General features: G+C 50.0%; 3 protein-coding genes across 3 annotated transcripts; 2 read left to right on the top strand and 1 right to left on the bottom strand.

The window, feature by feature from the left end:
- The first annotated feature begins 198 nt into the window (after positions 1-198).
- Positions 199-2,486, top strand: EJ05DRAFT_98858 (uncharacterized protein). Its single transcript, XM_033750122.1, has one exon. The coding sequence runs from the start codon at positions 298-300 to the stop codon at positions 2,386-2,388; it is 2,091 nt and encodes a 696-aa protein (XP_033597790.1). The 5' UTR covers positions 199-297; the 3' UTR covers positions 2,389-2,486.
- A 650-nt stretch (positions 2,487-3,136) lies between these two features.
- On the top strand, positions 3,137-4,629 carry EJ05DRAFT_442143 (aldehyde dehydrogenase; the record flags this gene model as incomplete). The annotated part of the gene is made up of 2 exons (XM_033742024.1): positions 3,137-3,979; positions 4,042-4,629. The coding sequence occupies 2 exons, from the start codon at positions 3,137-3,139 to the stop codon at positions 4,627-4,629; spliced, it is 1,431 nt and encodes a 476-aa protein (XP_033597789.1).
- Positions 4,630-9,053: 4,424 nt separating this feature from the next.
- Positions 9,054-11,851, bottom strand: EJ05DRAFT_488121 (uncharacterized protein; the record flags this gene model as incomplete). The annotated part of the gene is made up of 3 exons (XM_033745675.1): positions 9,054-10,137; positions 10,187-11,535; positions 11,600-11,851. 3 exons carry the CDS (start codon positions 11,849-11,851, stop codon positions 9,054-9,056), a joined length of 2,685 nt encoding a protein of 894 aa, XP_033597788.1.
- Between the last annotated feature and the right edge of the window lie 549 nt (positions 11,852-12,400).

Raw genomic sequence — 12,400 nt, 5'->3', positions numbered from 1 at the left:
GACAGAAAGCTATGAGCATATATAGAGTCAGACTTGAAAGACTGATGAGCGCTGTCGAATATTCATCATGTTGTGTCGGCGCGGACGTCCTGCCTAAGGTAGTAAAATGGAAGACCGGGACACGGGGGCGAGAGATCGATACTGGCTTGGCAATCCAACCTGAGTTGGCCTTAGGTAAGCGGCGATCGAGGCAGCGGTAGCGGTTCTGGCCTCTTCACGCGTGTGAGAGCCAGCCATCGCCAAAACCCTCACATATTCGATCAACTATGCAGCCGAGCCTTTTGCGCATTTTCAAAGATGCCAGCTCCGTCCCAGCGCGGTGCGATACCACCAAGGGCGAACGCGAATGCAAATCAACTTCAATTCCCACCCTTCTCCACGCAGAATGACCATCCCCAAGGCCACGCTCCGCCAACTGCCTACAGCACGCTGCCACCTCATATGCCTCAAAGGTATGGTCACAGCCAGTACTCCCATTACGCGCAGCCGGCTCCTCAGTCCCATGCCTCAAATCATCAGCAAAGCCATACCCAGACGCACGGGCAGACTCATCCCAGTCATCCTCAGAACCATGTTCAGAACCATCCGCAGAATCACGCGCAGGGCCACGCCCCAAATCACGTCCAGAACCATCCTCAGAATCATGCCTCAAGTCACCAGAGTCATTCGTCAACCCACACGCAGGCACATGGACAGAATCACGCCCAAACCCATACCCAACAGCAGCATCAACAACAGCAGCAGCAGCCGCCACAACAAACACAGCACCATCAACAACCGCCGCAGCTCCCGATGGAATTTAACAATTACTCTGGTGCCCCCTCTGGAATGCAGCAAATGCCACAATTCATATACCCTCAAAACATGCAGCAACATCGTGCCAACGAGTCTATTACCCAGAGCCCGCGTGGCCTGCCAAGTAGTATGCTTGGGCAGCAACAGCAACAACAGCAGCAGCAACAGCAACAGCAGCAACAACAGCAGCAGCAGCAGCAACAGCAGCAACAGCAGCCTCAGCCCCAGCCACAGCGACGATCTAGACAAGATACACATACGCCAATCCAGACTTCGTTGAACCAGAGTAACAGTCAAAACAATACACAGACTCCACCTAGTCTTGGTTACCAGAGTAGTCCTCGTCATGGATTACCAAACAACGCGTCGAACCAACATATTAACCCAACTGCCCATCAAATAAATGCATCGAGTCAGCACATGAGCACGAGCAGTCAACCATTGACTGCATCGGCACAACACTTGCAACAGTCAGCCCAACACATGGGCTCTCCTAATCAGCATATCAGTGCTCAGAACCAGCACATGAGTCCTTCCGTCCAACATCTTAATACTCCTGGCCAGCAGATGCATCAAGCACGCTTGCAACAAGCTGAAGAAGAAAATCTCGCTAGTCGGTTACGCGAGAGCATTGACAATGAAAGCCGGTCTGAGCCCCCTCAACCGGATACTTCGAGCAATTCCAACGATGGCTACGCCATCCCCGCAACTTCGTCGTCCTCCACTGCACAGGACACTGCAAGCTCCGACCTACTGCAGCCTGAAGCCACGGCCCCATCGCAAAGTCGTAAAAGGTCTGCAGAGGCGAAAGCAGAAACTCCTGCCTCTACGCTCGAAAACGCAAGCCCAGCCCCGAAACGCGCGAAACAAGAGGAATACAAGATAGTCTATACGGTTGTAGTTGCGGACATCGAGCCCCATGACTCGCCGTCTGACGAGGTCAAGATACAAACAGTATATTGCGCTGGAACATACGCAACAAAGCCGGCCGCGAATGGGGCAGCATGGTCTCATCTTTTACAAGGTTTTGCCAAGGCTGACTTCAACTGCGAACACAGCATGGCCGATGGATGTAGCAGGATCGAAATAAAGGGTCTAAGACCTTTACAAGAAGATCCGAAAACACCAGAGATGCTAGCTGCGCGTTCTCGAAGCTCGCTAATAGCTCAAGTCACCCCCATGACAGTCCCGGATGTGACATTGAATGTTGGTGTAGCCAAGTTGGACATTGTTTACATTGTAACGTTAATGCATGATGACGGACATTTCGACCCTCACAAGAAGGAGTCCAATACGGAGATTATTGGCGTCTACCACAACATAGCAATGGCAAAATGGCATGCGCATGCCACACTGACCAGATTCTACGGACCAGCAGGCCGTAATGCTGTGGGCATCGACAAGAAGATAGCGGAGAAGAAAGACACAATACTTCGGTTTGCCATCAGAGAAGGGCCTGAAACCAAGATCATCGAGGTTCTGAAGAAGAAGGTCGGCGGACCTATGGCCAATACTTGGTCTTCGAGTGGACCTCCGCCCAATATTCATGGTATCGCCGCCACACGTCAAACCAACATAACCCCGCGACCCTGAGAGGAACAAAGTGTAACAATACGCATTGATGCTTATTACAGCGCGAAGAACACGAGGCCCACACGCGCAGAACATGGTGCTACGTATGTAGGCTAGGGAGAAAGGTATGCAGGGAGCACAGATGCAGGCCAATACTCAAGGATGGCCTGCACATGATCGACGATAAGATGCAGTCAGAGCTTGGAGGGATGCAACCATGCAGGAGAAAGCGCCATCACAGACATCGATTCTGGTCCACTGCGCAAGGATATATGATATGACTGACCCACATGTGTCGGGGACGCGGGGCATGGAACATCAACAACAACGACTGTCGCTGGCACCGCATCACAACACACCAATAGCTTTCTCTTTTCCTGCATGTTGCATCATTATTTCGTCCGCAGAGGAATCAAACTGTGCCTCGATGCGAGTCTCATGACATGATACTATAAAGACGCCGGGGTGACTTGTCAATTCATGCGATCGGTCACCTCAGTGCTCTTCTTAATATACAACCACTTTGTCACTTCTTCGAATATCCGTCTTCTCACCTCGAACATATTTGCAACCTGCTTCATTCAACGTGGTGAGACGACACCCCCTCTTACACCAGATATGTCCGATCTGACTTGATTGGCGTAGAACGCGTGCCCGGGCTGTTTTACCTTTGCGTCTTTCTTCGGCATTTTGATGCGGCACATCGTTCACACAAAAACTATCAACCAAACCAAATCTTCCACAATTCATCTTCATCACACTAGAAACAATGTCGTCTTACACCATCCCACTCCTGATTAACGGCGAAAATATCGTCACCAAGAACACATTCGACGTAATTAGCCCATCCACATCAGAATGTATCTGGCGCTGCAGCAGTGCAACCGTCGATGACGCTCGAGCCGCTGTGACTGCTGCCGGCAATGCATTTCCAGCCTGGTCCAAGACCAAGCCCGCCTTTCGCCGTGACATCTTGCTACGCGCCGCCGATATTCTGACTGCCCGCGCTGACGAGTGTGCAGACTACATGATGCAAGAAACCGGCGCTGCTCACTACTTCTCGCGTGATTTCAATGTCCCGCTCACTGCTGACGTTCTGCGCGATCTTGCTGGCCGTATTTCGGGCATTATGGGCAGTATTCCGACGCCCGCGGCAGAAGGTGCGAATGCTCTGGTATACAAGGAGCCGTATGGTGTTGTACTGGGCATTGCGCCATGGAACGCGCCGTTCGTGCTTGGACTACGGTCCATCATATACCCGCTTGCGGCCGGCAATACGTGTGTACTCAAGGGCAGTGAGCTCTCGCCACGTGTATTCTGGGCCATTGGAGACGTGTTGCGCGAGGCAGGCTTGCCGGACGGTTGTCTGAATGTGATATACCATCGCACGGCAGACGCGGCAGCTGTGACGACGGCGCTGATTGAAGATCCACTTGTGAAGAAGGTGAATTTCACGGGCAGTACGGCGGTGGGCAGGATCATTGCGAGTCAGGCGGGGAAGAACTTAAAACCGGTGTTGATGGAGTTGGGAGGAAAAGCGAGTGCGATTGTACTGGATGATGCGGATGTGCAAAGGGCTGCAGAGCAGTGTGCGCTGGGTGCATTCTTGCATGTAAGTTCCCGATATTGGCTGTTTCCCTATTTACCCAATTTGATAAACTCATGCGTCAACAGTCTGGCCAGATCTGCATGTCCACCGAACGCATTCTCGTTCACAAGGCCATTATGGCAGAATTCATCCCCGCTTTGCAAGCCGCCGTGACCAAAGCCTTCCCAACGGACAAGCCTGCCCCTATCTTGATACAACCCGCCGGTGTAACAAAGAACAAGTCCCTGATCTCGAACGCGGTTGAGAACGGCGCCAAGATCCTTCATGGCGATCCTAACTTATCGGAAGCATCCAACACTCGCTTACGACCCATCATCGTCGGCGACGTAACGGAGAAAATGGATATCTACAAAACAGAATCATTCGGGCCTTCTGTTTCTGTGATTGAGGTGCAGAGCGAGGAGGAAGCGGTACGGATTGCGAACGATACTGAATATGGTCTCTCGGCTGCTGTGTTCACCGAGAATCTGAACAGGGGCTTGAGAGTTGCGAAGCAGATTGAGAGTGGGGCTGTGCATATCAATAGTATGAGTGTGCATGATGAGAGTGCGCTGCCGCACGGAGGCGTTAAGGCGAGTGGTTGGGGTAGGTTTAACGCGACATGGGGCTTGGAGGAGTTTTTGCGAACAAAGACCATAACATTTCAAGATTGAGATACTTGAGGAAGCACAAGGGGGATCAGAATGGTGAATACAATGAGAACACAGCGTTGATATGCTTATCTAAAGGGAGGTACATGTGTAGTTGGCTCTCGTCCCATTATAATTCTCCTATTGACGCCCAGACCGTCCTGCAGTACAAGGCTATCGGCTAGCTTCTCTATATCATTACAATATTGTGCATTTGCTACTAATATAATCGACACTGCCCATCATCCGCCGTCAATACTGCCTATAGTCGTCAAAATAGTACCACGGCGCATCATTTGTGCCATTAATATCTTACAAGCACGCATTAAACCCCAATTTCCCGTGGTGAGATATAAGCGGTGACACTGAAGATATAGCAGCCAGCTTCACTGAAGAAGGCTAGCGGAAGGAGCATTGTCAATAGTGGGCAATAGACAAAGTACAGATATAAAATAAGGAAGAGGTGATGAGGTAGCCAGCACAGTTTATTACCCCTGAAACTAGTTCATTATGCAAAATTCACAGTGAGATATAAATCTCTGTTCGGACTAGTACCTCCTAACTTAGCCCTCATTGAGTATCTAGCAATGACGACACTCATCATAATTATCGCTAGAGTAGCAACGCCATGTTTCATTCGCTGGCACAATTGTCCAAACGCGGCTACCATCCTTCTACAACGATCTTGTTAGAAGTTTGACAGTGACTCGCACACACAGAGAGAGAGAGAGAGAGAAGAGAGGCGAAGAGAAGAAAGGGGGTGTTAAAAGACAGTAGCACTGTTCAGGATGCCTGAAAAGGACCACCCCTGTAAACGGCCCAAGAGTTGGGGGTTTCACATCAAATGTACTCAAGCCTTGCTCAGCAGTGTCTACCCAGCATATGATTCAGTTAGCATCCTATTCTACTCGTGCGTCATATAGATGACATACTCTCAGCCTGGATATCTCTTCCGCTTCTAACTCAATCTTTCCCAGATCGCAGTTCTCGAGAGATTCGGACTGTGCAATGCGATGCGAGAGCAACATCGCTCATATCGAAGTACGCATGAATCTAGCTACGTACTTTTAGCGTCCGCAAACAATGCTATGGTCTGGCGGATCAGACTTATAATGATGGTCCTCATCAGGATCGGCTGTGGTGATACATTGTGAATTAAGGCACGGCATAGGTGTTGTGTCTGAAATGTATCACAGTTTCCTTAATTGGGCATTTGCTCAGGCCAGAGACTTTCAACGGTGTTACTGTATTGCTGTGTAATCTAACCTTGGCGGGTTCCCACTGTATATATTCCGCCGCCCCTACCGGTCTTCTCGCATATTGATTACACCTTCGAGTCTTTGGTCAAGCGCACTTTGGAGAGTACTAGATGACCGTCCGCATTTCGAGATTTCGCAGGTAAGCCTTTTGCTGTTCAACTCTGTTGAGTATGCTACACACCTTGACATGCTTCCTAATCACTTCAGCGCGGCTTACGCGATTAGTAGCACCAGTGATAGTCATGATGACAATCACTGACGTGATTTGGTGGTGCTAATGCCTACCGACCGATAGCGGTACATCTTGCTCATTCATTATTCACACTCACTCGCGTGGGTTTCTGTGAATAAGGACACATCTGTGAGCACCTAACATACCTATCTAGCACTGTGAAGAGCAATCTACACCCTTCTAGCGTACCCGGCAAAGTCTTCGTTGCGCGAGGTGTATATAACATCATATCACCTAAGACTCTCTCTTCTGTCTCTCCACAGGTGGGCTGTGCCCTCCGATATCGACCCAGTATATGGTCATGAAGACGACGACGGCGGCGTCTCAGCAGCTACAATGAAGTACTTCTTTTAGGCATTAGTGCAAGCCGGTTCATGCAGTCGTGGGTGTCGGTCAAAAAGTAGGGCACAGGTCGCATTTTCTCCACAATTGATCAGATGTGTCTTTCCGTTGAGTCGGTGGGAAGTATACGGTGATGGAAATTCATGATGCTAATGTGCATCGGAACCTTGTGTCGGGTCCGATCTTTGTCGAGTTGATGATGACGTATCCTAGTATTCATCCTACAGACGGAACTAACCAAGGGGCCTCAACGGATATCTGTGAATTGACTTGTATATTACCTTCCGAGATCCTTGCAGGCTGACTCGTATGCCAACCCGACACAACAAGCTTATAGGAAAGCTTATTCGAATTAATAAATCACTTTCTTTCTTCCTTCTTCTCTCGAAGTAAATATCCGACGTGGAGATAAGTAAGTTTCTATACTCTACGTCGCAACTGGGAGTGATATGTGTTCTTTGCACCCTCTAATAAGACGCCCTGGATATGTTGCGCTGGTTAGGTACAACCAAGCGAGTGTATGTGTTGTTGTCGAATTTACACTACTCTCAATGTCCCAGTGGCTCATATCTGATGCTAACTACGATCGTTTGAACTAGGCTTGATGATGATGCAAATCATCACTGTTCCGTGTTCACATCTACCCTATCATCGAGATGGTTTTCCGCGAGGTTTCTAGAACGTGTTATGTTTGTATTCTCGGTGAAGAGAACAAGTTACATAGTTCATGGATACATCTGTTATTGCAGTCTTCTGTGAATGTGGACCTCGCAAGAGGTCATACCCGGCATGATCACCCCTTTTCAGAGCCTACCTATCATATGTCATGCATATAAGAATACAATCCCCTCTATCTCCACTTCTTTCCAGCCTGTATATTCTCTTCTCATAGATCTGGGCATCCCATCTGACAAGCAGCATGGCGGCCAGGCTCGCGAGTTGAGCTTGTCTACGATGTCTCGAACAACCCTCGAATGTCATATGTGGCAGTGAAGACGTGTCAAACATGTAGTCCTGATGGACCAGGCACGATGATGATTCTTACCATTATGTAGCTGTGACGGTGATGAAATTAGTGCGACTCTAAGTTTCATCAAACTCTTCCTGTAAACGCACAATCTGCTGACTCATTACGGACCTGTGAAAATACTTTGTAGCGAGACCTACCCGGCGCTCATACCTTCCCACACCATACCCGGCATTACTCAAGTGTATATAGACTCCCTCCAGTATCTCTACTTTCTCTTTCTCCTTGCTGCGTCAACAACAGGTATATGTCTTTCTTGAGGTTCCACGTAGGGGCCATGTGGTGTCGTCTATGTTGAGCATACGACATGCTTGGCTCTCGGTATTCCCAGTCTCGAGCAGCTACGATGATAGAGCTCACCGGCGATGGTCGTCAGCATTGTATCCTTCTAGCGGTGTTATGCAGCAACTGTAAAGTGCCCTTCCCGCGCATTGGCATAAGTAATCGAGTTCTCCACCTCAAAAACTCACCCGGCACTTCTCTTTAACTCATCCCCTTTCGTTCAACACGTAGCCATACCACTAGAAGCCATATAAATATCTCCCCCTGACCCCAAACTCCTCTTTCATGACTTCGCACAGGACCTTGGGAGAATTCAAACTTTCGAACCTCTCTACAAGATGAACCCATGTACACAAGCCTCGAATTCAATTGTCCAAGGTATGGACTGTGTCTGATCGATGGAATGCCAGACAATGGCCTGCGTCTGGTTGCATCTGCAGTGATGTAGATGATGGGCAACAGCAATACATCGTGATAGTTATGATGATATCGATAGCCACCAATAAACCTTCCACGGAAGCTGAATAGCATGCAAGAGTCAGATCTTGAACCTCTTTCTTTCGCTCCGATCCGCCTAGTAGTCCAGTAGCTTTTAGCATACACCATTGATGTATTATGCCATGCAAGAGCAAATCGAATGGCCACACATACGACCCTTGTCACCAACAAATATACAGACTCTGTTTAGCACCCTCGTAAGCATCCATAAGCGCTTTAACCCGGTCCCCTTAGTCCCAAAGAAACACAAAGCGCGAAAGACCGACTCCACACATATCCCGCGTTTCCCGCCACCCATCCCACGCATAGAAAGTCCTCGTACGACAGAACTCCTTTGTCCTCTTTGTCCCGGACGACGGACGACGCATGCTGTGACTGGCTAGTGCAGTGGGTCTGTGTGACCACTGGCTTCGACGACGGAGTCGTGTGTGGGAGGTTGCCCGTTTATGTGGTGCGGGCGACGTAGAGACTGGCTGAGTGGGTTGTTGTAGGGGCAAGCGGGGGGGGGGGGGGGGGAGGCTATTTTGGGTTTTGTGAGATGTGAGATGTGTAAGAGTGAGGCTTGTTGTTGTTTCATTGTTGGCATTACATTTCATGCCGTCAGCAAAAATGTCACGATGCTCCGTCTCGAGTCGAGACGTGCGTGCGCTTCAAAGACGAGAGAGATTCGTATATACATTGGACCCGAATTATACCTACAGTCCAGCGCCTCACCGTCATATGCTGCACCCGGCAAAACTCACCCAAGCCCCATCGCTATGCATAAACCCATGTTGCCAGGCTCCAAATGGTACCATCATCGTGTAGATTACTGATACCAGTCCGCCTCATTATCATTGCCCAGGCCATTCAAGCCCTCCAAGCTCCCAAGGACGCCCGCAAGCCCTGCTCCACTCGCTACATTTGCTTGCGAAAAAACTTGCTGGCCACCGCCGAATGCGCTTGCTACACCACCAATATGGTTCCCAGTATTGCTAATCCCAAAACTGTCACCGAAATCCCAATTTCCAAAGCCACTTGCTAATTGGCTCTGATCACGCAAATACCACTGGTCTTCGTTGCGCGGTACTAGTTGCTGGTCTCCGAAGATCTCGCTAGGAGAACCACCCGTCGTGCCGGTGGTCGTTGGTGGTGTGCTGTTTGCAGTTGTGCTGAGGGAACTACTTGCTGCAGTATTGCTGAGGGTGATATGTTGGCCGGATCGGGGACTTGCTTGTAGTAATTGGCGTGCTTGTTGGATCTGCGCGAAGTTCGCGACGGTGTTTGGTGGGAGCGCACGAGTTGTTGCATATGGGTCTGCATATGTGTTCGGATTGACGCCGGCGGTGGTGTAGCCCATACTGTTGTTTATAGTGTAGTAATTCGGCACTGTGTGCATGCTAATGCTGGTCATGGCATACGGGGCTTGGGTAGGCTCGGCTGGATTGACACCCTGCAGGCTGCGCGGACTCGTCGTGGGCGTTGTATGAGAGCCTTGGTAGGATCCAAACTTACTATCTGCGCGCTCAAGTACGGTCGCAGCGTCTTCCGGGAGGTCAACTTTCCATTTCTGCGCCAATATATTCAAAATGCCGAGGGCGCGTCTCGCACATAACCAGCCTTCGGCAATTTCCTCCAGATGCTTGACACCGTGAACGATGTCACGGCGGGCGATCTTATCGGGCAGATTGAGGAGGTGGATGGTACACGCTGAATGCGCGATGTATACAGCGATATTGCAAATCTGGCGTAGCCCATGGGAACGCTTGTACAGGCGGAGGAGTTTAGAGATTGTAGCGGCGGCTTGGGTACAGAGTTTACGGGGTGAGACGTGTGCAGGTAGAGGCGATGAGGAAGGATTGTATTTGAGAAAGGGACGGAAGAGGTGAATATAGAGGAGCTGGAAAAACATGCTGCTGGAGTCAGTGACGCTTTGACGTCAAATGAATACATTGGACTCACTGCATCACTAGCATACTTGGCAGGCCACCTTCCTTAGGCTCAAGCTCTTTTGGCAATTCTCTCCGCCACGTCTCTAGTCTTTGGTGTATATCGCTCAACTTCTTCAGCTCGGCCTGCTTATTCTTCGACTTGTCTATGTCCGTCGGGTTGTAGAAGTTATTTATGAGATCCGCACTGATCTCACACAACGCTGATATTTGCCTTCCAACAGCTCGTGTTCTCGATGGCTGCGCATGTGCCTGGCTATACCCCGAGTCTGTGTAGGCTGACCATGTTTCCGCGTCTTCGGTTGGAAAGACATCAAACTTGGGTACGGTAATGATGTTTCGTGTCAACTGCGGCAGGCGGCCGAGATAGTTGGACCAGCATTTGTCAAACAGAAAGCAGCCCCAGAACGTGATACGTCGTGCGTCTTCAGCTTCTTCAGATTGCTTGGATGACGGCATGCTCCCTGAGTCGAGATGCAGGCCCAAGTCACACGCCATCCGGAAGCTCATACCGCTGTAGACCCATCCCTTTGCCTCTCTTCCACAGCCGGCTTCTCGGACTGACATCAAAGCTAGTGCTTGTACTGTTGAGAGGCGTGGCTTCTCATGTAAATCGCCTTCCATCAATAAGCGCTTCGCTTCGCGGAAGAAGTGGTCTCCGGATGTTGCAGAGTCATCTTTATTCTCTCTTGCTCCTGGCATAGATGTGAAATGGCAACCAAGCGCCAGCATCGCATTGACCAGTAGCGGAGAGCAATATTCGGGCTGCTGCGTTGAAGAGTGGTGCGGCTTTCCCAGGAAGAAGTCTCTGTAGAATAGACTTTTAGATAGAGTCGTAAAAAAGGTATAGTGCCACGTAAAATACATGTTCAGGAGATGTGTGACCAAATCCGCATCAGATGTAATGTTTGTCCATGATGTCGCAGGACTGCCAGACGCATAGTGGTCCTGCAGAGCAGGTGCCATAAATTGGTTGTCAAATTCCGAGTCCATACCCACGTTAAGTAGAACAGACGTTCCTCCAATATATCTCCTCGTACCGTCCTCTAGTAGTAAATCACCCATCTTCCCAGACAGATGCGATTCGAAAGTCGGCTCCACGTACTCATCCGGCGACGCAGGTTCCCCTTCCTCCTCCTCTTCTTCCTCAAGTCCATTTTCCCGTGCCAGTATGCTGTCCGCTACAGTATCCAGACTCTCACATGTCCGTATCTGCCGTACGAGGCTGTGCGCTTCATCTTCAGGGTAGTTGAGGATGGCCTGTATGAGAGTCTGTAGAGTAGAGTTTCGAGTCTTTAGATTGTCGATATCGCGTTTGTATACGCCTTTGCGACGATGATCAGAGGATGGATCATATCGACACTGAACATCATCAGCCTTGTGACTGCAAGCCGCCAAGCTGTCAAATCGTAGTATGTGATCCTACCTCTGTCCGGTATACTGCAGCGCAAGCCGAGCACGCTGGCGTCGAGCCATCGCATTTACTCTTTCTCTTGCGACATGGCACACACGCGCTCGATATACACCTCCTTTTCTTATTCGCTTCGTCGTTGAGGTCTTTCTTCCGCGAGCCTTTGGGCCGTCCCTGCTTGGTCTGCTCATCTGGCTGAGGTGTATCGGCTGACAGGTCTAGTTGATGCTTATGCGAAAAGGAGGGCAACTGATCGAAATCCGGCATGCCTGCAATTGGCGCGTGGGTGCAAGTGCTAGAAGCTCAATGGGGTATTCGGCGGTCACACTGGCGTGCATGTGTCGCGACGTACGAAGAAGCTCATGGCGGGTGAAGCAAACATAGATGCTCTATGGCACAGGTAGGTCGGCATCAAGGTCGGTTGGAGTGAATGTGAAGATACGGAGGGGAATTGTTAGAACAAGCAAAGAGGTGTTGTTCCCCACGACAATTCCTTATCAGAGCATGGAAGGAGCATCAGATTGGTGGGGGTCTTGATAGGTAGAGAGATGCGGGTCGGTGGTGGTTTGGTGGCGTTCCACGCAGCTGAACACCATTATCCGGATCCGCCACCAGTCTAAAAGGAGAATAATGATGATACACTTACATTCACTTGACTTTTTGGTTTACACCAGCACATGGACTTTCCAAGTCATCGCCGACACTCACTCTACTTCACCACATTGGGGCGACCGTAGTGTAGACAAGATGTAAAGCTGCAAGAAGCAAAAGAGCAACTATATGTTTTGATCAGTTTACGGTCTGTGGCCCTTATCG

The sequence above is a fragment of the Pseudovirgaria hyperparasitica genome (assembly GCF_010093815.1).
Source record: "Pseudovirgaria hyperparasitica strain CBS 121739 unplaced genomic scaffold EJ05scaffold_13, whole genome shotgun sequence".
Taxonomy (NCBI): Eukaryota; Fungi; Ascomycota; class Dothideomycetes; order Acrospermales; family Acrospermaceae; genus Pseudovirgaria; species Pseudovirgaria hyperparasitica.
The sequence above is the reverse complement of the archived record's forward strand: the minus strand, read 5'-3'. Positions and strand labels throughout refer to the sequence as shown.